We start from the raw sequence: 26,751 nt of genomic DNA on the forward strand, positions 1-26,751 counted from the left end.
TCAGGTCAGTCTGGCATGCTCAGTGGTATTTATCTCCCCCCTCAGGCCCTCGTCACTGCAAGCCCCTGGTCTGCACTCATCCCATCTCACTTGATCCTCCCATGCTAGCGCTGTACTTGCCCAGGCTGCATCTGGTGGGGAGAAATGAGCAGCTCCCAAAGGGGTTTCTGCTCACCCAGAATTCAACATCTATCCAGGAGGTGCCCCTGCGGCTTCTCCAGGACATCAGGAGACAAGACGGTGTCCTCTGGCTTTGGCATTGAACTTGGGCATGTACAGTGAAGTAGGCTGAGATAATTGGTTTGCCTACACTATCAGGTTAAGTCCCAGCTCAAACCCCCTTCTGAGACCAAAGCACCTCTCTGTCCACATAAACTCTCTGCCCAAGGGGAGAAAGCCCCCAAAAAAGTGTGGCAGAGAGGACTCTGGGCCTTAGTTTATGCTTTCTAGATGGATCTGGGACACTTCAATCATTGGCCCATTCACCGAGAGAACAGCCTGCAGCTGGCCCAGCCTATGCACCATATGGACATGCTGGGGTCAGGGTGCAGCTGGGTTAACGCACACAGAGTGGGGGGAAGGGTGGTGGTTGCTCTCAAAACCAGACTCTGCCCCACAGTACAGGTAGCGTAGGCCTGGGACAGCAAAGGAGATGGGAGATGGCTTTCTCTCTGAATCACATCCCTGCCATCCTCTCATTCCCTGATACTTTCTCCTTTCCAGGCTCCTATAACTCCTGCTGTCCCACCAGTTCCCCGATTGCCTTTTCTTACAGCTTCTTTGTCACCTCCTTGTTTCAGCTTTTGCACTTTTCAAAGCTTGGAGGCATTTCCCATGTCTTGGGCAGTAGCAGACCAACACACGAGGGCATCAGTACATTCACAGGGGTTAAGGGCACAGCAAGACTCATCTCTCCTTATAGTTAAATTTCCCCATCTCTGCCTGAGCAAGCTGCTCCCCAGTTGGCAAAAGGGATGAGCATATACCTGCTCCCCTGCTGACACTGAAATTAGCTCCCAAATCCCTCCCTCCCCTTCTCCATTCGCAAATCCCACCGCGTCCTTGGAGTGATTATGGCCGTAGCAGGGAAGCAGCATCCCAATCAATATGGCTAATACGTGCTCTCGCACCAGGCTCCCTCATCGGGGCACAACAGAGTCTCAGATTAAGCAGTAATCCTCGCTGCAGCCCGCAAAGATGGATAAAGTCATCATTTCCATTTTACAAATAGAGGAGCTAAGGCAGAAAGATTAGCCGCCTTCCCTCGAGAAACCCAAATCTCAGTCCTGAACTCAAATGAAATGAGTTTCTCTCTAAGCAGGGAGATGGGGCAGGTTACAGCTGTGGTCTGGAAACAACAGCGTGCCTGGGGTAGGCTGGTGGGAGAGGACACAAGAGCATTTATTAAATGTAATAGGAGGCCTCTAAACCTGACTTAGGTCCCCTGCTTTGTTTGGGGCCAAGAATCTAGTTTATCCAGATGAATGAACAGGTTTTCCAAGCCAAAAAGTGGCTTTTCAAGCATTTTATCTAACTTCTTGCATGATGCAGGTATTCTTTCTCACCTGTATCTGGCTGAGCTACCAAGGAGGCAGGAGAAATCCCATTCACCCCATGGGGAGAGCTGCAGGAGGTGCAGATCCCACCATCCCCTTCCCTGGGGATCTAGGATTAACTCAGCACACCTAATGCCCCTTTTCAGTGCTTTGGGCTGAACTTGTGGAGCTTCGGCTGATCATGGCCCTCGTTAGCTCTTCATCTGGCACCTAACAAGCCATGGGCATACCCAGAGCCTCCTGCCTCTCTGCTCTGCTGATGCATACAGGGAATTTTGCTTTTAATACCATGCAATATCCTATCCTGGGCATTTAAATGTGTCTGGCTCTTCAGTGGTGATTAGTGAAAGCTTTGAACAGAGTTTATAGTGGTGCTGAGTCTCTCTACAAAGGACCATGTGAAGAGTGTGTGGCAGGAGGCTGATAACGAAAGGGACAGTGCACGAGGGGGGATGCTTGACTTGGATAGATTGGATCGGTGGGCCAACGTTAATGGGATGAGCTCAACAAGGCCAAGTGCCACGTCCTGCCCTTGGGCCACAACAACCCCCTGCATGGCTACAGGCTCGGGGAGGGGTGGCTGGAGCTGTCTGGAAGAGAAGGATCTGGGGGTTCTCACTGACAAGCAGCTGAACACGAGCCAGCAGTGTGCCCAGGTGGCCAAGAAAGCCAACGGCATCCTGGCTTGGATTAGAAATAGTGTGACCAGCAGAAGCAGGGAGGTGATAGTCCCCCTGTGCTCTGCACTGGTGAGGCCACACCTGGAGTGTTGTGTCCAGTTTTGGGCACCTCAATATGAGAGAGATCTCGAGGTACTGAGCAAGTGCAGAGGAGGGCAACGAAGCTGGTGAAGGGCCTGGAGAATAAATCCTGTGAGGAGCCATTGAAGGAGCTGGGACTGTTCAGTGTGAGGAGGAGAAGGCTGAGGGGAGACCTCATCACTCTCTACAGCTCCCTGAAAGGACGTTGTAGAGAGGTTGGTGCTGGTCTCTTCTCACAGGTGATTAGTGACAGAACAAGAGGGAACGGCTTTAAACTGCAACAGGGGAGGTTCAGACTGGACATGAGGAAAAAATGTTTCCCAGAAAGAGTGGTCAGAGAGTGGAATAGGCTGCCCAGGGAGGGGGTGGAGTCCCCATCCCTGGGTGTGTTTAAGGGTCGTTTGGATGAGCTGTTGGGGGATGTGGTGTAGGGGAGAACTTTGTAGAGTAGGGCTGAGGGTTGGACTCGATGATCCCAAGGGTCTTTTCCAACCTGAAGGATTATATGATTCTGTGATGCTCAGGACATACATCCTTCTTTCCCCGCCACTGAACAGCAACCGGCACTTCAAAAGTGTAGTTTATGTGACCCATTTCAGATGTTTACCTCAAGAGGGATCGCTCTCCCCTTGACTACAAGAGGAATGTAGACAGCAAGTTGAGACAGCGGTGTCTCTGCTGCTGTCTGACCTAGATAAGCTGAATCCCTCTCCTTCATCCACCCCATTGCTACCACCCAAGCAGGCTCCCAATGTGCAGCAACACCCAGCACCTTCAGATTTCCAATGTGCTATTTTTCAAAGCTTGTTGGTGTCTTGAAAATCCCTTTTCATAATAAATTTTGCACGTGCAACTTTCCTGCCAAACTGGTTTAGAGAAGCACATTGCAAAGGGTTGTTGGTGCCCTCCGACACCCCCTCAACATCCTCCAGCTCCATTTTTAGCTGCATCATGGGCCTGTTGCTGCTGTTGGCCATGGAGCCACTTGCCTTGTGCCTTCCTGCACAGGCTCAGGCACCTGCTGAGCATCCTTCCCCTGCACCCACGTCTCTGGTCCCCAAGGCCTCTCTAAACTGTACCTGTTCCCACATGCTCAGATGTCCCTTTTCCTCCCCTTAAGGCTCATGTGAACGTCTGCCCCGCGTGGATCAAGCATATGGCCTGGCATATGGAGTGTTAATGCATCAGCTGGAACAGAGCAGTGTGGGCTTCAAGAAACTCACGTGTGTGACGTGACCACGTCCCGTGCTTCAGACATCCCTGCCCAATTCGGGGGTTGGTGGTGGTGGCTACGTGCCCTCCCTGCTTCTGGGTTTTACTCTGATGCTTCTTGTAGGGCTGTCGGGAAGGGGGATTCCTTCCTCATGGGCATTCAGAGTCACCACCACATTTTGTTCTCCCTCATTCTCGCCTGGTTCCTTCAGAGCATCACCAGGCGGGACATGGACATTTATCTCTGGTGTTCCTCACTCTGTTAATTTGCAGGGGGGTGGCAGCCTTCCACCCTTGGAGACAAACCTTTCCTGCAAACTCCTGCTAATGCTGAGAGAGTTTCCCTGAACCAGCCACGGCCACACAGGTCCCTGATGGCTCCTGCTGCTCCCACCAGCTCATCTTCACCGAATGACAGAATCATCACAGTTAGAAAAGACCTTGAAGCTCCTCCAGTCCAACCATGAACCTCACACTGACCATTCTCAACTCCAGCAGATCCCTCAGCACTGGGTCAACCTGACTCTTCAACCCCTCCAGGGATGGGGACTCCCCCCCTGCCCTGGGCAGCCCATTCCAATGCCCAACAACCCCTTCTGCAAAGAAATCCTTCCTAAGAGCCAGTCTGACCCTGCCCTGGCGCAGCTTGAGGCCATTCCCTCTTGTCCTGGCGCTTGTTCCTTGGGTCAAGAGACTCATCCCCCCTCTCTGCACCCTCCTTTCAGGAAGTTGCAGAGGGCCATGAGGTCTCCCCTCAGCCTCCTCTTCTCCACACTAAACCCCCCCAGTTCCCTCAGCCACTCCCCATCAGACCTGTGCTCCAGACCCTGCACCAGCTCCGTTGCCCTTCTCTGGACACGCTCGAGTCATTCAATGGCCTTTTTGGAGTGAGGGGCCCAAAACTGAAGCTGGTCATCGAGGTGTGGCCTCACCAGTGCTGAGCACAGGGGTAAGATCCCTTCCCTGTCCCTGCTGGCCACGCTATTGCTGATGCAAGCCAGGATGCCATTGGCCTTCTTGGCCACCTGGGCACACTGCTGGCTCCTGTTCAGCCGGCTGGCAATCAACTCCCCAGGTCCCTCTCTGACTGGCAGCTCTCCAGCCACTCCTCCCCAAGCCTGTAGCACTGCTGGGGGTTGTTGTGGCCCCATCTTAGCATGGTCTCTTCCAAAAAAGTCCTCTCTTGCTTACTTTCTTTTTCCCTCTTGCTGCAAATTTCCTTCTCACTGGCCAGCCAGTGATTTGCGCAGTGGCCTGCTGTATCAGATGGGGATGCTGGAGACAAGGAAATGGGGTTGCACAGGGATGCTCCCTCCTAGCATTTATTTTAACAGACTGATGAAGCCGTTGCCAAGGTTGACCACTCCCTAGTGATGATTTGCACCTGTGCAAGGACCATGTGTAAAGGGTAGGCTGGCAGCGCACACCCAGATACCTGTGTGCTGCAAGGGAACCATGAATAAATCTCTGTGGCCTCCCATGCCTCAGTTTCCCCCCCCCCCAAAAGGAGAAATAATATTGTCTTCTATCTGAGATCTAGTGAGGATAACAGCTGAACACGTATTATATGTATGTAGGTCTGCATATGCATTTACACATACATTGGGGCTGTTGAATCTATCTTCAAGTACATATTATTATCCAGCTTGCCTATTTCTGCTTTGGGGAAAAAGCATCCCAGGTGCTTGGAGCTACAATAACCTTTGTCGCAGGCTGAGCTGATCAAACACAAAAGAGCAAGACATCAGACAGCTGGATGAGGAGCATGTCTACGCGTGGGCTCCAGCAGCAGTGATTGCCCTCAGCTCCACCATTTCCCCATGGGAGATCATCTTCCACCTCCCGTGAAGCCTCTGCTCACTCTTCACTTCTGACATCCAGCTCTTGTCTTCAAACTTTGGTGTATCACAGCCCAGCTCCTTCAACCCTGCAGCGACACTCGGAGCAAATCACTGCTCACCTTCTCTTCAGATCCAAGGACCACATCTCAGAAAGGTTGTGAACACTGGTGGGCTGCAAAGTACCTGGGGAGAACTTTGTATTTCCAACTGATTTTTCAGTGATTATCATCAAAACCTCCTCGTGACAGCGAGGGCCAGAAACATCTCATCAAAGCTGCTTAATGAGCACCCAGGTTCTGAGAACTCAAGGGTGAAGCCTTAAATATTTCCCAAACGATGCAAAGCTCCAGCTAACGTTGCAGGAGTCAGTCCCACAGAGAAAACACTGCCCTGTTTACTGTGGAAACTGAGTTAACAGCTACACCTTAAAGGCAGGCAGGTTTACAGCCATTGGTATAAGGATTTGCCAGATGTTACCTGAGAGCAAAGGAGGGTTTTAGGTGACAGCCAGGGTCTGTCCTTAAAACTTCAGCCCCTGCCTGGTCTGGGCAAGCCAGTGTCTTGCCTGCTTTGCGTCGCCTGCCTGCAAATTGGCTGCCTGAATTTAAGATGACCCCTGAGGCTTCAGGCGCTGCATGGACTATTAGGAAGCCCAATCACATTTGTGACATCTCAGTCGGTGTCTTCACTGCAGGAAGAAAGAAATAAAATAAAACTTCCAATTATAAAGGGGGGTTGTAGCTTGGTACTGTTGTTTAGCTTCTTCCCTGGTACTTGCATTTATGGTTTTTAGCCTCAATTCCTAAGGACATGAGCTTTACACAATTGCATAAGATTTATGTTTGGCCCCTCTATTCACCTGAACTGGACAATATTATTAGTGGTACCATGAGGGGAAGAGGGAAATACCAGCTGGGGCCGTGTTGGGCATCAGAGGCTCCAGTCGTGGGTCACGCTTGGGCTGCAGGGAAAAACATTCTGAAAATTAGTGTCCCCATGAAGTCACCCAACAGTTGTGGGTGGGGATGTCCCTGGCCTCTGTGGCCTAATTATTTGGTTGTGGTTGATTGGGGTGCAGAGAACTCTTAGAATCATATAATCATTTAGGTTGGAAAAGACCCTTAAGATCATCAAGTCCAACCATTAAACTCCACCTTGATGTGGCTGAGCTTTGTATTTCCTCTGCCTGGCAGGTGGATGCAGCTGGGTGCGACGGAAGGCGATGGAGGGTCGTTCCTGTCCTGGTGCAACAGAGACCCCCAAAACACCTTAAGAAGCACGTGCCGGACCACCAATGTCCCCAGCATCATTCTGGTGGCAGAGCTGTCACCAGGCCACCACACGAGGGCAGTGCAAGTTTGAGCATGCCGGGGAGCTGTGGAAAGCAGACGAGCAAAAATGAGGAGAAAAGCCTCAAATTGTGCTTATGTTGTTTTTCTTTTTTCTGCAGATTTCATGCTGGGGTAGCGGACATCACAGGCACTGCTCCTCAGCCCAAGCACCCTTGTGCTGACAGCCCAGATGCCACACGAAGGGTCACCCTGGAGGGCCACCATGAGGTGGTCCATCACCCGGTCACCATCATTTCATGCCATAACTTCTCTGGCCCCCAGCCCCACAGCAACGTTAAGGATACACGAGCTACTCAGTTCTTCAGGTAATAGTTTATTTTCTCAAGGGGTGTAAAATGTGCAGCAGGTATGTGTATAGGACTGCTGTTTTCTTAGCCAAGAGGAGTTGCAACCAAACAAGAGACCGAAACAAAGAAACCTAACAGTATCCTGCCCTACAGCAATTAGTGCAAGTCATGTAAAACAACAGTTCAACACAGGAAAACAAGGGAAAAAAAGGCATTTCCAAGCCACCGGTATTTTCTCTCCTGCCGTCGAGGTGGCTGGGATCCTGGAGGTGTGGCTGGGAGGTGGGATGGGTCTGCGTTTGCTTGGGCTACACGGGGAAAGTAGGTGTATCTTCTAAGAGAAGGGTTTTTTCTCATTTATTCCCTCTTTTTGTTGGCTTGGAAAGAAAGTCACGTGCAGACCAAGAAGGTACAGGCTGTCAGAGGTGTCAAAAGGTGTTGGCAGACCCTAAAAACCCAACCATGGGCGACCTGCTGCAAAACACAACATTTTCTTAAAATGAGATGGCTGGACTCTTGCTTCATTTACTCTCTTAAAACTTTCATCTGCAACTGCAAAATCTTCCAGCTTCAGGGAACTTAGACTGGAAATAAAGCACTAATACCCTCCAAAATGGGTGTGAAAATGCCCAGGGTGGAGGCACTACTGCAGGTCCCCAAGGGCTGCAGGCAGGGCAGGAGTGGAGCAGAGATGGGGCAGCGTTTGCAGCCCCACTGGTGCCACTGGGAGTCCTGTTGAGGACCACACATTGGGTCTAAGGCATTTTAGGGGGTATTTTAAGAAATTATTCACTTTTTTCCCCTTGCAGGTGACTGCCAAGTGGGAAAACCTCTCACTCCCTAAAGGGCAGGCTCTTTCTTTCCTTTTTATTTTTTAAATTTTTTTGGTATTTCATTTCTCCTGCACAACTGGAAGGAGAGGCTCCTGCACTGCTCACCAAAAGGTTTTGAGCCAAAGGCAAGGAGTTGCAGCTCCATGCCACTCCTACACCAGAGATGCTCCTTTTGCAGCAGCACCTGGTGTAAGCTAATGCTCTGTGTGCAGCATCGCCCCGGCACCGTTGCCCCCACCATGGTCTGGATGATGTTGCAGATAACAGCAGCTGTTCAGGAGCAAGAGTGTAGCCATATGTTGCTGTTAACAAGCATTTACTGAAGCTGGTTTCTTTCTGTGATTCCCATGTGTCTGATTAGCGCACATATCCTCCGAGCAATTTTCAGATTTTTCACCCTCCCCTTGCAAATCTTTTTTTTTTTTTTTTTTTTTTTTTTTTTTTTTTTTGGCATTATAAGCAAACCAGAATAGGAGCATAAAATGGGGTTAAAAGCCACAAGATTTAAAAAAAAAAAAAAAGAAGTATTTAAATATCTAAAAAGTAATTCACTTAATTTTCATTTTGTACGTTTTGTGCTCAGAAACACACTGTTTATATGCTGACCCTGCTGTGCTCCTGCAGACTCTGAGCACAGATGAGATGCTCAACGACTGACCATGTGCCCTGGGAGGAGGACTGATATTTCCATCTCCTCAAGCCACATTTTGGGACTGTGCCCACAGGCCCGGACCCCTGCCCAAGCACCCGATGCTGTGCAGTGCTTCTTAGAAGCATGAGGGAAGGAAAATAACTGGTGGTTGTGACAGCTCGGGGTGTTTTGCTGGGGTTATGGCAGGACGTACAACCAATGAGCCCAAGTCCCTGATCCCCAGGCTTGGGAGGATGGATGTGGACCCTTATTTCCCATTGCATTTGTCAAAGTCAAGCCGACCAAGCTGGGAATGGTCCCTGAGCTGTGCCAGCATCCCATTCTTCTGGAAAAGGTTTTGTCAGGGACTGCCCCATCACCTGAGCAGACAAGAGGGAGCTGCGGTGACGGGAACATCCCTCCCCGTGGTTAACCTTATCTCACTGTAGCTATGGGAAAGGAAAGCAGTTTAGTCCAAGCTAGTTTTTCCAAACCACACTGGTAGGTAGTAGATAGGCAGGTGCCATCGAAGGTGATTCATCCCACCCTTGGGAGGTCCAGCGTAGGTGGGGTGAATCACCCTCCAGCAGTACCTGCCTCCCTCCAGAGCCAGGATGGCTTCAGAGGAAGGGTGGAAATCACGTCGCAGGCTAGGACACCCAAAATTAAAGTGTCAACATGTAGGTGTCTCAATGTGCACAGCTACTGTGTCTTCACTTCCAAATGGCTGAACAACGTAGCCATTCATACCTGGGACCTATTTTCCAGGGTTTTGCATCTCTTTCACAAATAACAAAGAATTCTGCAACTCCATAGAGGCAACATGAATTACAGGGCTCATGTTTATGTCAGCTGTGTTCATAGAATCACAGAACGGTTTGGGTTGGAAAGGACCTTTAAAGGCCATCGAGTCCAACCCCCCTGCAGTGAGCAGGGACATCTTCAACTAGATCAGGTTGCTCAGAGCCCCGTCCAACCTGGCCTGGAATGTTTCCAGGGATGGGGCATCAATCACCTCTCTGGGCAACCTGTGCCAGTGTTTCACCACCCTCATTGTAAAAAATGTCTTCCTTCTGTCTAGTCTGAATCTCCCCTCTTTTAGCTTAAAACCATTACCCCTTGTCCTATTGCAACAGGCCCTAAGAAAAAGTTTATCCCCATTTTTCTTGTAAGCCCCCTCTAAGTATTGAAGGGCTGCAATAAGGTCTTTGTGGAGCCTTCTTTTCTCCAGGCTGAACCCCCCCAACTCTCTCAGCCTGTCCTCACAAGGGAGGTGCTCCAGCCCCCCGAGCATCTTCGTGGCCTCCTCTGGACCCACTCGAGCAGGTCCGTGTCCTTCTGATGTTGGGGGCCCCAGAGCTGGACACAGCACTGCAGGTGGGGTCTCACGAGAGTGGAGTAGAAGGGGAGAATCCCTTCCCTTGTCCTGCTGGCCACACTTCTCTGGATGCAGCCCAGTGCTCTTCGGTACCTGCTGCAGCTGGGCCCTAGGAGCTCTGGTGAGAAGATGAACGAGTAGTCACTGCACCATGAGCTGGGAGAGAGCCCCGCGTCCTTCCAGCCCGAGGCTTGGTGCTCATCACACCCATCCTGGCTGAGGAAGGGGATCCAAGCCCCAGGAAGGCACCTCCACGCTTAGCTGGGCTCCCACGTGGATATCTGTGGCCTGGAGTCGCTGCACAACGTCGAAATGAGAAGACATAAGAGTTTTCTCTAGTCCTCCCTCCCCACTCCAAAACATGATCGCCACCAGCACGTAGCTCCGTCCAACCCAACCTAGTGCAACGCGGGAAAATCAACCTTAACTCATTAATCATCAGCAGCATCGCAATGCCAACAGCTCCCTTGGGTTGGAGCCTGTACCAGCTAGATGCTTAATTAATGTGTGATTATTCTGGCTTTTCAAAAGGTACCTTTGGAAAGGACCAAATTTGTGTGTCCGGCAAACATCCGTAGACTTGAGGCCATGGGGATGACCGCGCCGGCCTGAGAAGGGAGGCAGCTCAGCATCTGCAGCGGCTTAGCCTTCTCAGCATGGCCACAGGCAAGAGAGCCAAGTCCTGCTAATAATTTTAAAGCATCAATTAATACAATTTAATAAATACATAAAAGGATCTAGTCTCTTTTTTCCATCCACTTTCTAGCATCAATGAAAGTTAAGGGTGATTGTCCCGTGAATAACTAAGGCAAATTGTTTGTGTCTGTGTGTGTTTCTCTCTCCTTTTTTGTTTTGATTTTTTTTCCATTGTTTTGTACATAAAGCAATCACATAAAAATAGTTATAAATAGAAAAATTGCAAAGGTTTTTCCCCCCTAGACAAATAGGAAAAAAACCCCCAACCAACCCAACAAACAAATCGAGACGGAAAAAACACCTTGCTTCAAGTCCTTGTAGATTATACAGTACTCAGCATCTTTGGATACTTTACAATGACTCCAAACTGTAGACAAAAAAACACCTGAAGTAACCAGTCATCTGCAAAATGTCACTTGTGTAAGAAGTTGATACAGATTTAAAAAAAAAAGTTTGATGCAGTTTTAAGAAGTTTTCTTTTTTTTTTTTTTTTCTCCATTGACTTGTTGCATGTGGAGTCTTTGTAGATTTCTTTATGGAGGAGGAAGCGAGAGTTGGGCAGTTCTTGGGACTGTTCTGCTACAGATAGTCTCAGAGCAGAAGTCCTTCATGCCCTTGTGGGGAGCGGTGGGTCCTGGATCCCCTGTGTACCCCCCATGCTTTGGTGGGGAGACCCTCACCCAGCCACCACTTCAGAGGAGTACCATCGATGGGCAAACCAAAAAATTAGTGAACCCGCGGTCCTCTCATTCCCTTTGATTCTGACGTTCAAAGGTAACAGTAAAAAGAGAAAGAAAAAGCTCTAATTTGTAACATCTACATTTTCAAGTGGTGGTCTCATGTAAAACCAGCTTCCTGGAGCACCTACCACAAGCCATGTCAGCCGGTGGTGAAATTGGGGTCCCACCACAGCTAAAAGGAGCCATTGGAGGCAGATGGACATCAAAAGCCTTTATCTTCAAGAGTAGCTCATGTTTTTAGGGGCTGAAAGAGGCTGACAGTACGATTCCAGCCAATCTGCCACTTTTTGGGCCTCAAAAGAAATATTAGATAGGGGTGACCAAGTCAGGGTCTGCAGGGATGCTGGAGAGGACCCCAGACCTGTTTGCCACCATGGGTGACCATCAGCTTGGAGCACCACATCGTATGTTACCATCTCATCTTTTGAACCAACAAATGGTGAAGAAATAGTTTTTCTACTTGCTTGCAAGTAGACAGTCTCATCTGAAAGACATCTTTAGTGGACTTCTTTTCCACAAAGATCCCTTGAGACAAGCAGCAGGAATATTTGCACACCTAATTTTTTCTCATTGACATTGCAGATTCTGGGGACTCAAGTGTTTTGTAAATTTTTGTCATCAAAATATATATAGGAATTAGGGGGAATTAAGGACAAAACCCCAACCGTTTCAGAGTGGTCTGTGGTGGTGAATTCTGACTCTTTGGTTTGAAACGACTTTTTCATTTCAAAATTCCCACATGGTTTATTTTTACAAAGCAAGGGTTTAATAAAAGCTCAGAATTGAAACATTTTTGATCCTTTCAAAAATTTTCCTTCACCTTTTCAAGAAACTGAAGTTAAAATACTCAAAATAGGCTTTGGTTCTTCTTCTGAAATTTTGAAATGTCCAAAGAACCAAAATAAGTAAAATCCCCCTCTTCCACCCAGCTTTGCTCCTGGGTGATTTTCTATCTCCTTTTTTTTTTTTTTTTTATTTTTTTAGGGTCCCAACTCATCCCGCACAGCAGGGCTTTCACCAGCCCTGCAAGTCTGATATACCACTGAGAAAGGCAATGGCTGGGATCCTCCCCATCCCAACATGGCTGCTTGACCCTCCCCTTTATCCCTTGCAGAATAAATTTTGTTGCCAGACATGGGAAATAATTAAAAAAAAAAAAAAAGTCCTTTTGACCAAAAGGGCCAAGGAATGTAACATATCAAAACCAAGTCTGGACAGTTTGTCAGTGTCCAGTGGGCCGCACAGGTGGAAAATGGGGAACATCACCCCCAGAAGAGTCATCTCAGGGTGATGGCCATGCCCTGGACTAAGGCAAGTGACATTTTCGGGAGCTTTGAAGAGAGCAGCAGTCCTGTCCTGGCCTTCCCAGATGGAGCCGCAAGCTGTGGGCGGCTGGATGGGGCAGTGTGTGCCCCACTGTCCCAACACCAAGTGCATCGCAGAGTCTAAAGTGCTGTTGGCCATGGGGCACAGCACCCGCTCGCCACAGGGATGGCCCTGTGCCCCAAGCCCCGCAGCAGGCCATGGTGGCAAGGGGACAAAGAGCTTCTTGGGAGCCAGACTATGCAAAAGGCCAGGCAGGGACCCCGAGGGAGCCAGGTGCCATGTTGGGAAGGGTGCAGATCCATGTTGGGACCAGGCGCGGGTTTAGTTGCTCGCCTCCGAGATGGGAGCCACGTGGCCGAGCCCTGCCAAGCCACTGAAGCCCGTGCTCCAAGGATCAGGGAGGGGGAAGAAGGGTTGGGCAGCGAGGTTTTCATTATGGCCTAGGGCGAAGGCGAAGATGCCCGCGTTCCTCTCCATGTCCAGCTGGGCTCGCCTGAACAGCTTCATCTGGGTTTCTTCAAACTGGCTCTCCAGCTCTTGCAGGCTGAAGGGGGTCTTGGCCCCGCTCAGGAAGTGCTTGGGGCTGGGGCCAGGAAGGCACATGGCCGCGCCGCCGAGGTGGCCACTCATCTCCTCCAACGTTGGCGGCATCACAAAGCTCTTCTCCACCGGCGGGCCACCGGGAGCGAAGAGCAAGCCGGCTGCTCTCCATGCCGACGGCTTGCGTCCTCGCCGGGGCCTTGCGATCCGGCAGCTCTGGCGTTTGATGTGGCGATGGAGGTGGTCGGAGCGGGTGAAGCTCTTGTAGCAGAACTCGCACTGGTAGGGCCGGATGCCCGTATGGATGCGCATGTGGTTCTTCAGGTCGTAGTTGTGCACAAACTTGGCGTTGCAGTGGATGCACAGGTACGGCCGCTCCCCCGTGTGCTTCCGCATGTGGATTTTGAGCTTGTCCTGCCTGCAAAAAAAAAAAAAAAAGGTGTTTAGTCAGGTGGTGTGGGCTGGAAGGGATGTGGTTGGTACTTCTCCTTGGATTAGGAGAGGGAAAAGCAATGGGAAGGTGGGGAGTTTATCCAGTATATGGATGCTCTTGCAGGCTGGTGTTTGCATCTGCCTCCTCCTTCCCGGGGCGAGAGCACCTAAGCATCACACACACCCAGCTCTTCACATCAGGAGTTCGCAACCCACCCCAGAGAGTCCAAACCAGCCTAAATTGGAGTGAAAAACTCCCTGAAATAAATCCAAAACCCATATGGGAATATCTAAATCAGTACAGCTATATTCCTGCCTGCAAATAAGGAAATTGGTTGAGTTTCGAGAGCCTGGTAATGTGGGGTGATACTGCTTAGACAAAGGCCCTCTGGGAGCTGATTTTCCTGAGGAGCTGATTTTCCTTTCCTTTCCTTTCCTTTCCTTTCCTTTCCTTTCCTTTCCTTTCCTTTCCTTTCCTTTCCTTTCCTTTCCTTTCCTTTCCTTTCCTTTCCTTTCCTTCCCTTCCCTTCCCTTCCCTTCCCTTCCCTTCCCTTCCCTTCCCTTCCCTTCCCTTCCCTTCCCTTCCCTTCCCTTCCCTTCCCTTCCCTTCCCTTCCCTTCCCTTCCCTTCCCTTCCCTTCCCTTCCCTTCCCTCCCTTCACCTTTCCCTTCACCTTTCCCTTCACCTTTCCCTTTCCCTTTCCCTTTCCCTTTCCCTTTCCCTTTCCCTTTCCCTTTCCCTTTCCCTTTCCCTTTCCCTTTCCCCTTCCCCTTCCCCTTCCCCTTTCCCTTCCCCTTTCCCTTTCCCTTCCCCCTTCCCCTTCCCCTTTCCCCTTCCCCTTCCCCTTCCCCTTTCCCTTTCCCTTTCCCTTTCCCTTTCCCTTTCCCTTTCCCTTTCCCTTTCCCTTTCCCTTTCCCTTTCCCTTTCCCTTTCCCTTTCCCTTTCCCCTTTCCCTTTCCCTTCCCCTTCCCCTTTCCCCTCCCCTTCCCCTTCCCCTTCCCCTTCCCCTTTCCCTTCCCCTTTCCCTTTCCCTTTCCCTTCCCCTTTCCCCTCCCCTTTCCCTTTCCCTTTCCCTTTCCCTTTCCCTTTCCCTTTCCCCTTCCCCTTCCCCTTCCCCTTTCCCTTCCCCTTCCCCTTTCCCTTCCCCTTTCCCTTTCCCTTTCCCTTCCCCTTTCCCCTCCCCTTTCCCTTTCCCTTTCCCCTTCCCCTTCCCCTTCCCCTTTCCCTTCCCCTTCCCCTTTCCCTTTCCCTTTCCCTTCCCCTTTCCCCTTCCCCTTTCCCTTTCCCTTTCCCTTTCCCTTTCCCTTTCCCTTTCCCTTTCCCTTTCCCTTTCCCCTTCCCTTTCCCTTTCCCTTCCCCTTTCCCCTTCCCCTTTCCCTTTCCCTTTCCTCCTTGCACTGACCGCTGGGTGTCTCAGGAGCTTTCGTTTGAAGCAGGAGCAATGCATAGGATGAGGCGGGCAAAGGTGCAGGCAGGGCCAGGGTGCTCTGCACCCACATCCTTCCCTGCCGTGGTCTCCAAGGCCAGTACACATCCAGCCTCACCGCATTTTGGAGAAGGTTTTTAAATATAGCCATGGGACAGCATAATACCCAGCCCATTGACACTCACAAATATTTAAGGGGAACATCTAAAAGCAAGAATATTTCCCCAAGCTGGCCATCCAATCACTATTCCTTTTCCTCAAAAATAAGTGTTTCCTTCTGCAGTCTACAAAAATCACAGCTAAGGCATATGATTATAAAAGGCGAAGCTGGCTGTAGCTGAACTGAGCCAAGAGTGCTGCCTAGGTTGCACCAGCAGAGTTCAAGCAAATAAACAGCAAAGTGGGAGAATTCATACTGTTTTCTGAAAGGCTTTTAGTATGGTCTCTCCAAGGCATTAGTAATGTGGCTAAGAATATGTAGAATACATGGAGTCATGTCATTATTACATATAAAATATGTGAGCATGCAAAAAAAAAAACAAAACCAAACAACGCAAAAATGACCCAAAAAATCTACTTATGCTGGCAGGTCAAGCCCTCAAAACTTGCAAGGTGCTATCTTTGCACTAATTTCTGCCACCTTGCCCCTGTGCATCTTGAAATAGTTTTCGGTGATGTGACCGGCAGCACGCTGGTGTGGGCGAGGAGTGCAGCCCTGGGGTGGGCATCCCTGCAAATCAGTCCCTCAGGGTCACGGATGCAGAGGAGTATCCCTAGCAGGATCTTCTTCACCAGATTATGTTTTATTGCCTTTGGGAAACCAGTCCCAGCCTGGTCCTGCATCTGCAGTGGCAGTGCAGGCAGTGGAGATGCTCTCTGCCTGTATGGATGTTGTAACCAGCTCACATGAGGTTTACAACTCATGCTGATTTTTAGGGACCATCTCTCAGTCCGCACGCCAAGCCCAGGGTCAGATCCCAACTTCCCACTCTGAAATTTTCAAAGATGCTATTATCCCAAGACTCCAACAAGGGTGCATTTCCCCCAAAAGGGCTGAAATCAGTTCTCAGCAGCACACAAAGCAGCGTGGAAAATTTCATCCCAAACAGATAATGTGCAGTGAAGTCGTAAGCAGATGAACGCAGGGGCTCGTAATGTGAAGTGTTGGGGAATGTTAATAAAAAGCAGAGCTACCAGCCCCACCTATAATATAATTTAAACCTATATATGTAATGTTTAACCTAGCAGGATCGCTTTTCCTAATAAACATGCAGCGTGCCAGGACTGTATAATGTAAATACAAGCAAAGCTTTTTTCAAGCTATTACCCATCTCTGGCAGCAGTCGGGGAGAAACTCAATCCTCCCTGCCCTGGCAGCATCTCCACGGGATGGAAGAGAGGTTTTATGGCTCTACCTGGAGAAGCTCAGAGGTTGGGGGAGGTGAGATGCTCCAGCTGTGGGGAAGCACCCATGGGAGGCTGCGGCATGGGGAACACAGGCTTTGCGAGATGGGAGCTCGGCTTGCAGGCTCTCCGAAGGAGAACCACGCTCCGTGTGTGTGAATAACCTTAATGCAATTGCATTAGGAGAGCGATTAGGGCTCTGCGAGCTGTCACAACACAAATAATAGGAACAAATAATGTTAACCTTTCTGGCTGGAACAGTTTCTCCTTGAGCACTCCGGGGTTGTCTTGGTGAAAAAGCTGAAATATTTGCAGTTTTCTCCAGTGCTTTAGCAGGGTAAAACCAGACTAGAAGCCAAGAAGCCTTTGTTTAAGGAAAAAATTAATGAGCTATTAAATGAAGTCCTGCTTCCTGCGATCAGATGTCCCTGGGAGTCGGGAGTGGCAGATCCACATGCAGGTGGGGTCCTTGTCGTGGGATGAAGGATCCCACTGATGCAAAGGGGAAGGGGGATCTGATGGGGAGGCTGGGGGACTCCCCCTCCCCGGAAAATATATTTTCTCTATTTCCCCCAGTAAATTTGCTCCTCCACAGTTCCTCGAGTGCAGAAATAATGCAAAGGACTGATTCATTCAGAAATCCCCTTTGGGAACCTCTGCTTCCCTGCACCCTGATTCCCAGGGGAATCCAACGGGGAACGTCAGGGCTTGCATCTTCCCAGCAAAGGCACCTCTCACTGCCGTGGGTGTGAGTCTGATGCTTTTGGGAAGCATGAGATTCCCCCCCAAGAGCAAAATATGTAACGCAAGTGGCGGCGTTCAGGAAATCCTGGCAGAAATCTCTACATCTCAATCACTCTACTTTGCTTAAATACACTTTCCCCTAAAGGAGAGCTCTCACATTAATGTTGAAAATGGCTAAAAAAAGCCCAAACAACAAACAGCTGCGTGCTATTCAAAATAATTCCAAATACTTTTAAAAATAAACGAATGTTTTGAAATTTCCACTTTGCTCAGGGTGTTAAAGAAGGAAAACAAACCTCCAGCTCTGTGTGGGGTGACCAAAATGAACAGCTTCATTTTCGTGAATGATGATGGGAGAATGCACTGTTGGGCTAGTCCCAATTTTCTTTGTGATTATTTTCTTCGGTTAAAGCCCTCCTACCTCTATGCTTTGTATTTAGAAGCAGCTGAGCACATGGAGGGATGTAGAAGTTGTCGGGTTTAACCCTGTGTTAGTAACGGGCCATGCTAGACCATCTCTGCGTGGAGCTTTTATCCTCCAAGATGATGATTTAACCTGTCTGGATTAGGGGTCAGGATACCTGAATTCCCACCTGAACCCTTCTGCTAACCTCTGCAGTGACTGTGAGTCAGTACCAACACCGCTCCGTGCCTCAGTGTCCCCAAACGAAGCCAGCGATGCTGCCCTTGCTTGTAAAGGACTTTGGGAGCCCTCTGGGAGGGCTCAGTTCTATTATTCCCATTAGGGGGAAGGTGTCAGTGATAGGTCAAACCAAGCTATTTCCTCGTAGCAGTTAGCACCCGCAGCATCGCACCCAGGAGAGCGATGGGGGCCGCAGGATGGGGCTGGCCAGGTGGTCCCCCCAGCCAGGGATACAGCCACGCTCACCCGGCTGAACCCATCCCGCTGCTCCCAGCAGAGCCTGCTGGTCCGGAGGTGACGACCCAGCAGACCCAGCACTACCCTGGGGATGCAGCACCAGCAGGAGCCAGATCCAAATTCCTGCAGGCAGGAATTAGCACCAGGCAGTGGCCTTTCCCCTGCAAATACCAGGGTGAGCCAGCTCACGTCTTCGCCTGCCCAAGGCATGATGCTCCCCGCATTATAATACGGTGTCTGCTGTGTTAATGGAGGGGAGCATGGAAATTTATTTTCAGGTCAAATCCTCATCATCTGCATAACTTCCACTCGAATATTATCACAGGGATGGGAGAAGAAAAGACAGGCTGAATGCAGGAGCACCCCAGGTGTCCGGCCATTGTCAGGAGCTCGCCTTTGCCTACTGTGCATATTATTTTCCTCTGGTTTGCTCGCCCCAGCCTAATAAAGCTCTCTCTCTCAGACACAGCCAGGAGCTGAAATACCATGCTCTTGTCAGAAAGGTTTATTATTATGGTAAAGATTGTACTCATTAGATATTAATTATACCCAGTAAGAGCAGGTCCAGGAATCTATTTGTCTCTGCTCACCGATTAAATTTGTTCAGCTTTTCAGAGAGAAGGTTGCAAGCTGTAGCATTAGATATGTGTAGCCTGCTCCTATTTATTGCCATCGAGGGGTCTGCTGGGGTGAAGAGAGGTGCAAAGGCTGCGAATCAGTAGAGGGGGTGGATCTGGCTGGTCATGCCTACTATGGAGCAGCCCATGTTGAGGCTGGTCTCACCTACCCTGAGATACCCAATAGTTAGTTGCCTTAGCTAAGCCGTGCAGGCTGTCTTTGTGATCAGGGATGACACCTTCACTCATGCCCTTTCCTCATCTACCTCTCTGAGGGTGCTGATCTCCTTCCACTGACCATGGAGGGAGTTGGGGTGCCAGGCTCTTGGGCGGCCAGCATTCAGGGTGATGAATCACAAAACCATTTAGGTTGGAAAATACCCTTAAGATCATTGAGTCCAACCATTAACCTCACACTGCCAAGTCCACCACTAAACCACGTCCCCAGGTGCCACATCTACACATCTTTTAAAGACCTCCAGGGATGGTGACTCCAGTGCTGCCCTGGGCAGCCTGTTCCAATGCTTGACAACCCTTTTGGTGAAAAAAATTTTCATAATATCCAATCTAAACCTCCCCTGGAGCAACTTGAGGCCATTTCCTCTCATCCTATCACTTGTCACCTGGGAGAAGAGACCAACGCCCACCTCGCTACTACCATATAATAATTAGGATCACTCCAGCTTCAGAAAGCCCAGACACTGTCATGTCTAAACATGTGCAACTTGGCTGTGGTCTACACTGATGCCAAAATGTGCAAACCCAAACTAATTACATCCCGCAGCTAAATGGCCCTCCCAACTCAACGCATCTCTCAGCACATTAGAGATGAAGCCTCCTTGGCTGTTTGACCATCTGTTTTCCAGCTCCCTCTGGTTCAACTGTGGTGAACTATGGCAGGGTTGAAAATATCCTGTTACTTATTTAAGCTTTTGTCCAGTGAGGGGATGCATCCAGTGAGTTGTGGATGCGATCCACAACCCACCAAAATCAGCAGGTTCGTTTTCTTCCTCCACCCTCCCTTCCTCCCTTTTTTTCTGACGGGACATAGATCATGCCCTGCTTTCTTTGCTACTGGTTTTTTTTTTTGGAAAAAGAGATGTGTAGCTTAGGAATCAGCCATGGGTGATGACGTGGCCCCTCCAACCACCACCACCACCCGCCCCACACACAGCCACGCGTGGCAGAGGTAACCAATGCACACCTGGTAAAGCGGACTTCACAGATATTACACATATACGGCTTCTCTCCCGTGTGGGTCCTCATGTGCCTGGGCAGCTTGCCGGCTCCCATGATGACTTTGTTACAGATGGGACATTGCTGGGATGCCTTGGGCTTTATCTTCCTCTCTTCCTCCAGGGGCCACGGGGGAAAAACTCCTCCAAACTGAGTAGCGCTTAGGAAATTGAGATAAGCACTATAGTCTGTCTCTGCCTTAATATGCCCTAAGGGAGCTGCTGGGGTGTTGGTAAACATGTCCTTGAAGAAGTCATTAGGGAAAGGAGGCGGAGGCAGGTCTTCCTTCTCCTCCTCTTCCTTGATCTTTCTCTTTTTGATCACCAGATCCAAGGGGCCGTTGTCTACTTGTGGCTCCTCGAGCTGGGAGAAAGAGCTAAAATCGCCGTTCCACAGATGGGGGAAGAAACTAGGGGTGAAAGGAGACAGAGCTGGCCTCCTTTCTGGGATGTTTGCCTTAGGGTACAAGTTTTCCCTTAGTAAGGACTCGATGGAGAAGTCTCGTATGACGCCCAAGTGTCCAGAGGAGTTATTGGCTGGGTAGTGATTTGGGAAGTCTTTAGGTGCTTCTGAATATGCTTCTTCAGTAAGATCAGACTTCGAAGGGCTTTGGTGACAGCTTACTTCTTGGACATCGGTTAGGTTCTCCTGATTGACAAAATCTTCCACTTCTTCCTCCTCCTCCTCTTCCTCCTCATCTTCATCTTCATCTTCGTCATCATCTTCGTCCTCTTTGTCATCTTCCTCTTCTGCCTCTCTGTCGGGCTCCATGATTTCAAGGCATACATTAATAATGCACTGGATCTCCAGCATCTTGGCAGCGCTGAGGATGTGCTTGACATTTGAGGTGGTGATGGTGAGGGTTGAGGTGTAGGCAAACTCGAGGATGGCAGAAAGTGCTTCAGGCTTGACAAAGTCAATCTCGTAAACATAGGGCTGGTCTGTTAAAGTGCCAGTGGTGAAGAGTTTTTTGAAGTACTTGCTGCAGGCAGCAAGGACAGACCGATGGGTCCGGTACTCCTGGTCCTGTACAATGAGGATGACATCGCAGAGGAGACCGTCATGCCGCTGCTCATTTAAACCGCATAAGACTTCACTGCTGTGGTTCGGGAATGGGATCCCGATAAGATCTTCAATGCCATTGGCCATATTCTCATTTAGTGCCCTAGGGACAAAACACAGACAGCAGGGAATTAACAGGGGGTTCCCAATCAGTAACACCAGAATAACCCTGCCTTATCTCAGTGTCCTCCTCTCCCCTACCCTGCTTGGACTCTGTAATCACCTCCTGCTTGCACTGCCCCAGTGTGTCTCCATGTCACCTTTAACTCCTTCCAGGTCCTCTGTGATTTAACCTCTTCTTCCCTCCACATCACTTTGTCTCTTTCTTTGTCTCCATCCATCTCTTCTCGGTACCCACCCTATTCACATTTTCATTACCACCACAAGCTCCCTCTTCTCTTTCACATCCTTCCCCCAGGAACCTTGTGCAATGATTCCCTCCCCATCACGTTTCTTCCACATCCTCTCAGAGCCAACATCTTTCCAGGCACACGTTGGATTTGCCCTGCCAGGAGCTAGGCAGGGAAAGGGTGATGCTGTATTGCTTCACGCTGCCAAGAACCAGCACCTACACTGCTTAAACAAGATGAGCCAGGGAGTCCCCATCACATCTACGCAATTGTTTCTTGGGACTGGTACAACTGGATGTCCCAAGTAGGAGGGACTGCTGGTCATGGCTGGCTGCTGCAGCAGAAGAGCAGTCCTTATGGGGTAGCAGGTCTCCAGTTCTGTGTCCTCCTGCTACTTCAGGCCTGGAAGCTATCCCATGTCACCTCAGCATGTGGACAACATGCATAGGGATGTCCTCCTGAGGGATCTGGGAATGGGGGAGGCAAGTGAGGAGCTGCGTGTCACAGTGTACCTAAACGCTCAGAGGAAGACAACTAGGGAGCAAGGGCCCGGCCAAAGACAGATGGCTGTCTGCTATCTGCACCCATGAGCTAAGCTTGCTCCATTCCCAATCCTGTTTGGACTTGTTAGCGTGGTATCAAATGCCCTGTGCCTCTGGCAGACACCCTCCCCTGCTAGAGCAGCTCTAGCTTCAAAGGGAAATTCGGAAGCAAAAAGCCCACACCCAAAAGGAAAACCTGATTTTTTTTGGCCATTTTTTTATCTGTAAGATGTTTCCTCTTTCACATGGCTCCAGCAGCCCTTCCACATGAGAAATCCCAGGAAAGGAGAGCAACTTCCTCCAGCAGGCGACGAATACATTAATCCCATCACACACAGAATACATCAAACAGCCAGAATAATTTTGAATACACTAACCCTTTGGAAACCCCCAGGACACAGAGCATGTGTTCGTGCAGTGTCACCTCTACGAGTCCCAGCTCGCAGCCCTGCTGCAGGTAGACACTCAGTTCACAGCCGAGTGGTTCATCTCTCAGAGAGCCCAGGGTACACGTAAGTAAAACTGAAACCCCACTCTGGACCCTTTTGCAAGGCTGAGACCATCAGGTAGGTTCACAATCCCACCCTCTGCATCTCTGGCAGGTTCCCAATCCCACCCCACAACACCTCTGCATCTCTGTTGGGATCCATTACTACGTCCTGGGTGTTCTTCCTTGCTCAGTTTCTGCGCTGACTCCAGCCGTGAGGACCTGGTCTACCTCATGGTGAGGGGCTGGCTCCCACCCTACCACCTGTCTCCAGCCCTCAGGGATGGAAAGAGCCTGGTCTGATGGAGGTTGTCCAGGGAAATCCTTGCTTCACCTTGGCCAGGAAGCTAGTGACCCTTGCGGGAGGCTGGGGAGCCGTAGAGGGGATCAGACTCTGAAGAAGACATTCCTGTGGGAAGAGGAATGGTGTCTCCCTCTCCTCCCTCCACAGGGCCAAATCTCCAACTGAGACCTTGCAGATATCTCCCCCACACCTAACCAAAGCTGTCGAACACTCACCACGTGGGAGCCAGAGGGTGAAGGCCTTGGAAACATGGTGCAACCTGGATGGACCACAGCCCGGGGAAGGGTTATGGACCACCAGCCTGGAGGGAGCAATGCCGGGATGGGGGACAAGCTGTTGCTGCACTAGGGAAGTCTCGTGGGGGGCTGGAGGGCAGCCCTCACCATGGGAAGCCCTCTCCAATCACCTCCCCATGCCCAGGGATGGGGAGAGAAACTGGGAATTGCACCACTCCGAGCCCCCGCTCAGCTCCAGCACTGGTGTTTTCAGCTGAGGGTTGATGCTCCAGTCCCGCATCCTGCACTGTGCCCATTAGCTCCACACTTATTATATCTGTTGTCTGAAACAAATTGATTCATTACAGTGTGCTGTGCTTAACCATGTTAACTAGCTACGCTCCTCTACCAGCCCGACCGACTCCGTATCAAATCTTCCTTGAAAATTGCCAATAAATGAAAGTAAATCCAATGTGTTCTCCAAGTGGAGTGTAAGATAATAAATAACCCCTGAGCCGGGGAGGAAAAGACAACTTCCTTTTTAGGGCTTTGTATCTTTAATAATAAGCATGAGCAATTAAATTTCTATTGCTGTATTTATCTTCTACTCATGTATTTTTCTCTGGCAGAGGCATTAGTGTTAAAGGAGCTCCTTGCATGAAGGAATGTGTCTTCCTACGAATCTATTTTGATCTTTTATTGACAGATCACCCTAAGTGCAAAAGATCAGAAAAGCAGAATATTAGACTACCCTGATAATTGTTTTTATAGAGGTTTTTTTCCAGACACTAAACTCCATCCTCCCTAATTTGTGGATTATTCACTCGGCAGCAAGAAAACAAGTAAAAATGGAATTAGGAGATCAGGGTGTATGTGATTATAAACTAAGATGATGTACAGCTCCTTTTGGTGGAAATGGACTTCTTTTCCTTTCTTTTCCCCTCCTGGTCCTCTCGAGATGCAGTTCTGTTAACTGAAGCACTTAGGCAAGCTGATAACTTTACAGGATGCTGGCAAAATTGAAGGTGATTCATGTCATTTAAACGGGGTGGGGGGGGCGGAGGAAGAGAGTCAGCCCATTCATTTGAATACATTTGCATTTTTTTAACTCACAGGGTGGTTTGACAGCTCTGGAGCTCAGCGAGCCTGAGAAATGACCTTATGGTTCCCATGCCCCCAGGGAGGTTGATGGCCAGAGGCTGGAAGTGTGCTGAGGCTGACGTTTTCCTTCCTCCCCCTCCCTCCTCTCCCTCCTCCTGCACTCCCCCTTTCCCCTCCCCAAGACAAGGGTGGGGGCCTCAAAATTAACAGGCTTAAAAATAGCATCTGATGGTGACAAATGTCGCCAGTGCATGCACACACACGTGCAAAAGCTGAAGGCCTACATGGAGTTAAACAGAAAAATCCGATTTTATAATAGAAAATTACAGCATTGTTAAAATAAACCAGGGTGTGTGGGGGGAGAAAGGGTGGAGGGCACCTAAAATAAACGTATTCTGCAGATGACGTCTCGAAACACTGCATTTATGGGCATGCTTAAAACTCATTCATTACTTTCTTGCCATGAAAAGCCCCATTTGTGAAAAAATGATCCTGGGAGATGCTATTCGGGTACAGGACGGCTTCCCCCCGTGCTGTCTGCCGGCATGTGGTGAGCTCTGCTGTTGTGTTTAGGCACCTGAGGCTGCAACAGCAGAAAAGGGGGACTGAGGGGGGCTCAGCTTTGTCTCCTTTTTGGGTGAAAATCCTTCCGGTTTGGGGAAGGATGGTGCTTCGCTGGCTTGGGCTGGTGACCGCTGTACCAGTGCGATGGAGATGTGTAGGCAGATGCAGGCAGGAGTCTCAGCTGTGATGCCGAGGTCTAACCTCACTGCCTGCGTGAACGTGGGTGATACAACCCAGATACAAGCCAGGGACTGCAGCAATATTATAAACCGCAGCAATGTTATAAATTGCCTGCGATGCATGCTCCCTGGGTGACCCAAAGCTCTGCTGCTTAAAAGCCCCTTCTATTTTTTATTTTTATTTTTTTGGCTGCTTTATTCTCACTTCTGCTTTTAACTTCAAGCCTCCTTCAGTATAATACAGCCTCTGAAAACCAGTAATATAAAATTGAAATATCAGAGAGGAGAAATGTTTATTTAGCATTATGATAAGTAAAAAATAGAAGTATACTCAATAGATTATAGAGATATATGTATAGGAAAGAGATAAATTGATAACTAATATTGCCTATATTTCTTTTTAGGAATGGAAATGGAGGACTGGCACAGCTCAGAGGAGCCCTGGAAAAGATGTGCCAGCCCTGAGGTGGGACAGGATCCTGCCCCTGGGTCTCAGTATTGCTCAAATCCAGCAGCAGGAGACCTGTGACCTGTGAGGGCTCCTCATCAGCGCTTCCCTCTCCCATCTCCTTCCTCATCTCCGGCAACAACGCCCTGCGAAGAGGAGATAAAGGCTGCCAGGAAGAGCCCAGGCTTGTGCAACGTGTGGCTCTTGGTTCAGGGCTATGGCAGGGCTGGGGGAAGTCCCCTTCCCATCCACTCCACCCGTGGGGACAACGCTTCACAATCTGAGTCTTAGCTGGGAGGTGGCAATTTTGGCCTTTAATTGTATGCTGGCATGTAACATCATTACTATAACATGCACCATTTTAATATTTTATTAATTTAATATTTAAATATGTATATATATGTATATTCTTACATATTTGTGTATTTTGTATTAATATTTTATTTGTGGATTTATATATTTATATTTATATATTTTCATATTTTTATATTTCTATGGTTTTACATTTTTGTATTTGTGTAGACATTCTTGGAGCATTTCCTCTTAAATGTTCATTGCTTGGCTTTCTCTTTGCTATGATTTTCCCCATGGGAAGGTGCTGGCTCCTGACTACATTTCTTTTTGGTGTGTCTATATTCACTCCCCCTCGGGGTGCCACCCCAAAGATAAGGGGGTACCCTAGGGTAAGCTGGGGAGCACAAAGCGGCTGCCCCCCTGCCATGTGGTGCTTGTTCTGCATTCAGCACAGCAGAGGAAGAAGCCTGAGGCTCCAGCTGATCTCTGCCTGCTATTGGTGTCAAAACAACATTTTTCCAGCCAAAACAATGGTGTCTCCACTTCCAGCCTGTGCATGGAGCAGGGTTTGGGGAGCAAGCCCAGGGGTGAGGCTTGGGGTTGAACTCCCCCCACCCAGGCCAGATCCTGCCACCCCAACACAGCATCCCTCATTCTCGGTCCCTGCAGGCACAAAACCTCAGGAGGGATTCGGGCTCTACAGCTGAAGCACAGGGCCACCCAGCAAAGCACCCCAGAGGTGGCTGGACCTAGATTTGGGGCACTGATCATCCCCGGCCACCCCAGTCTGCTGCTCACAGCAGGAAAGGGAGTCAGCAGGAGGTCTCAACAGCTTTCCCCATCCCAATTTATTTTCCACCATCAACTCCTTCCCTCCCCTACCTGGGGCACTCAGCACCCCGAGGGACAGATGCTCTGGCTCTGCTGCTTTGCTACCTACTCCTCTTTCCCAATCCTTGCTCCGGGCTGCGGAAGCAGAGGCAGCACCCGGGGTGGGCTGGCTGCTCTCCCTCTGCATCTACCCATCGTCCTGTGTATGGAGACCTGCCTCCTACATCTATCAGCCCATAAATATATGTGTTGTGGTGGTTTTTTTTCCCTAGATTTATTTGTGTTTCTTTGTAATGAGGCAATTAAGATGTGCATATGAGATTACCCTAATCTGTCAAAATATTACAGTTACTTCCTACAGGATACATTGGCCAGTGGTTGGTAGCTCCCACTCTGAGCTGTGTTGTTACTTTTGGAGGTATAGGGATGCCAGGGCTCTCTTTCTGCATCTGCTTATTGCTTCATGACCTTGAGCAAGTCCC

At 49.6% G+C, this 26,751-nt stretch overlaps 1 protein-coding gene across 1 annotated transcript in view; it reads right to left on the reverse strand.

Annotated features, from left to right (window-relative positions):
* Positions 1–11,890: 11,890 nt before the first annotated feature.
* The window catches only part of ZBTB7C (zinc finger and BTB domain containing 7C), a 164,507-nt gene continuing 149,646 nt past the window's right edge, over positions 11,891–26,751 (reverse strand). The window contains exons 3-4 of the mRNA XM_074812607.1: positions 19,861–21,057; positions 11,891–13,571 (exon numbers count right to left, since the gene is read on the reverse strand). Coding sequence (XP_074668708.1) covers positions 12,935–13,571; positions 19,861–21,057 — 1,834 coding nt within the window. The 3' untranslated portion in view covers positions 11,891–12,934. The remainder of the gene's footprint in view (positions 13,572–19,860; positions 21,058–26,751) is intronic.

This window comes from Strix aluco, chromosome Z (genome assembly GCF_031877795.1).
Source record: "Strix aluco isolate bStrAlu1 chromosome Z, bStrAlu1.hap1, whole genome shotgun sequence".
NCBI classification, from domain to species: Eukaryota; Metazoa; Chordata; class Aves; order Strigiformes; family Strigidae; genus Strix; species Strix aluco.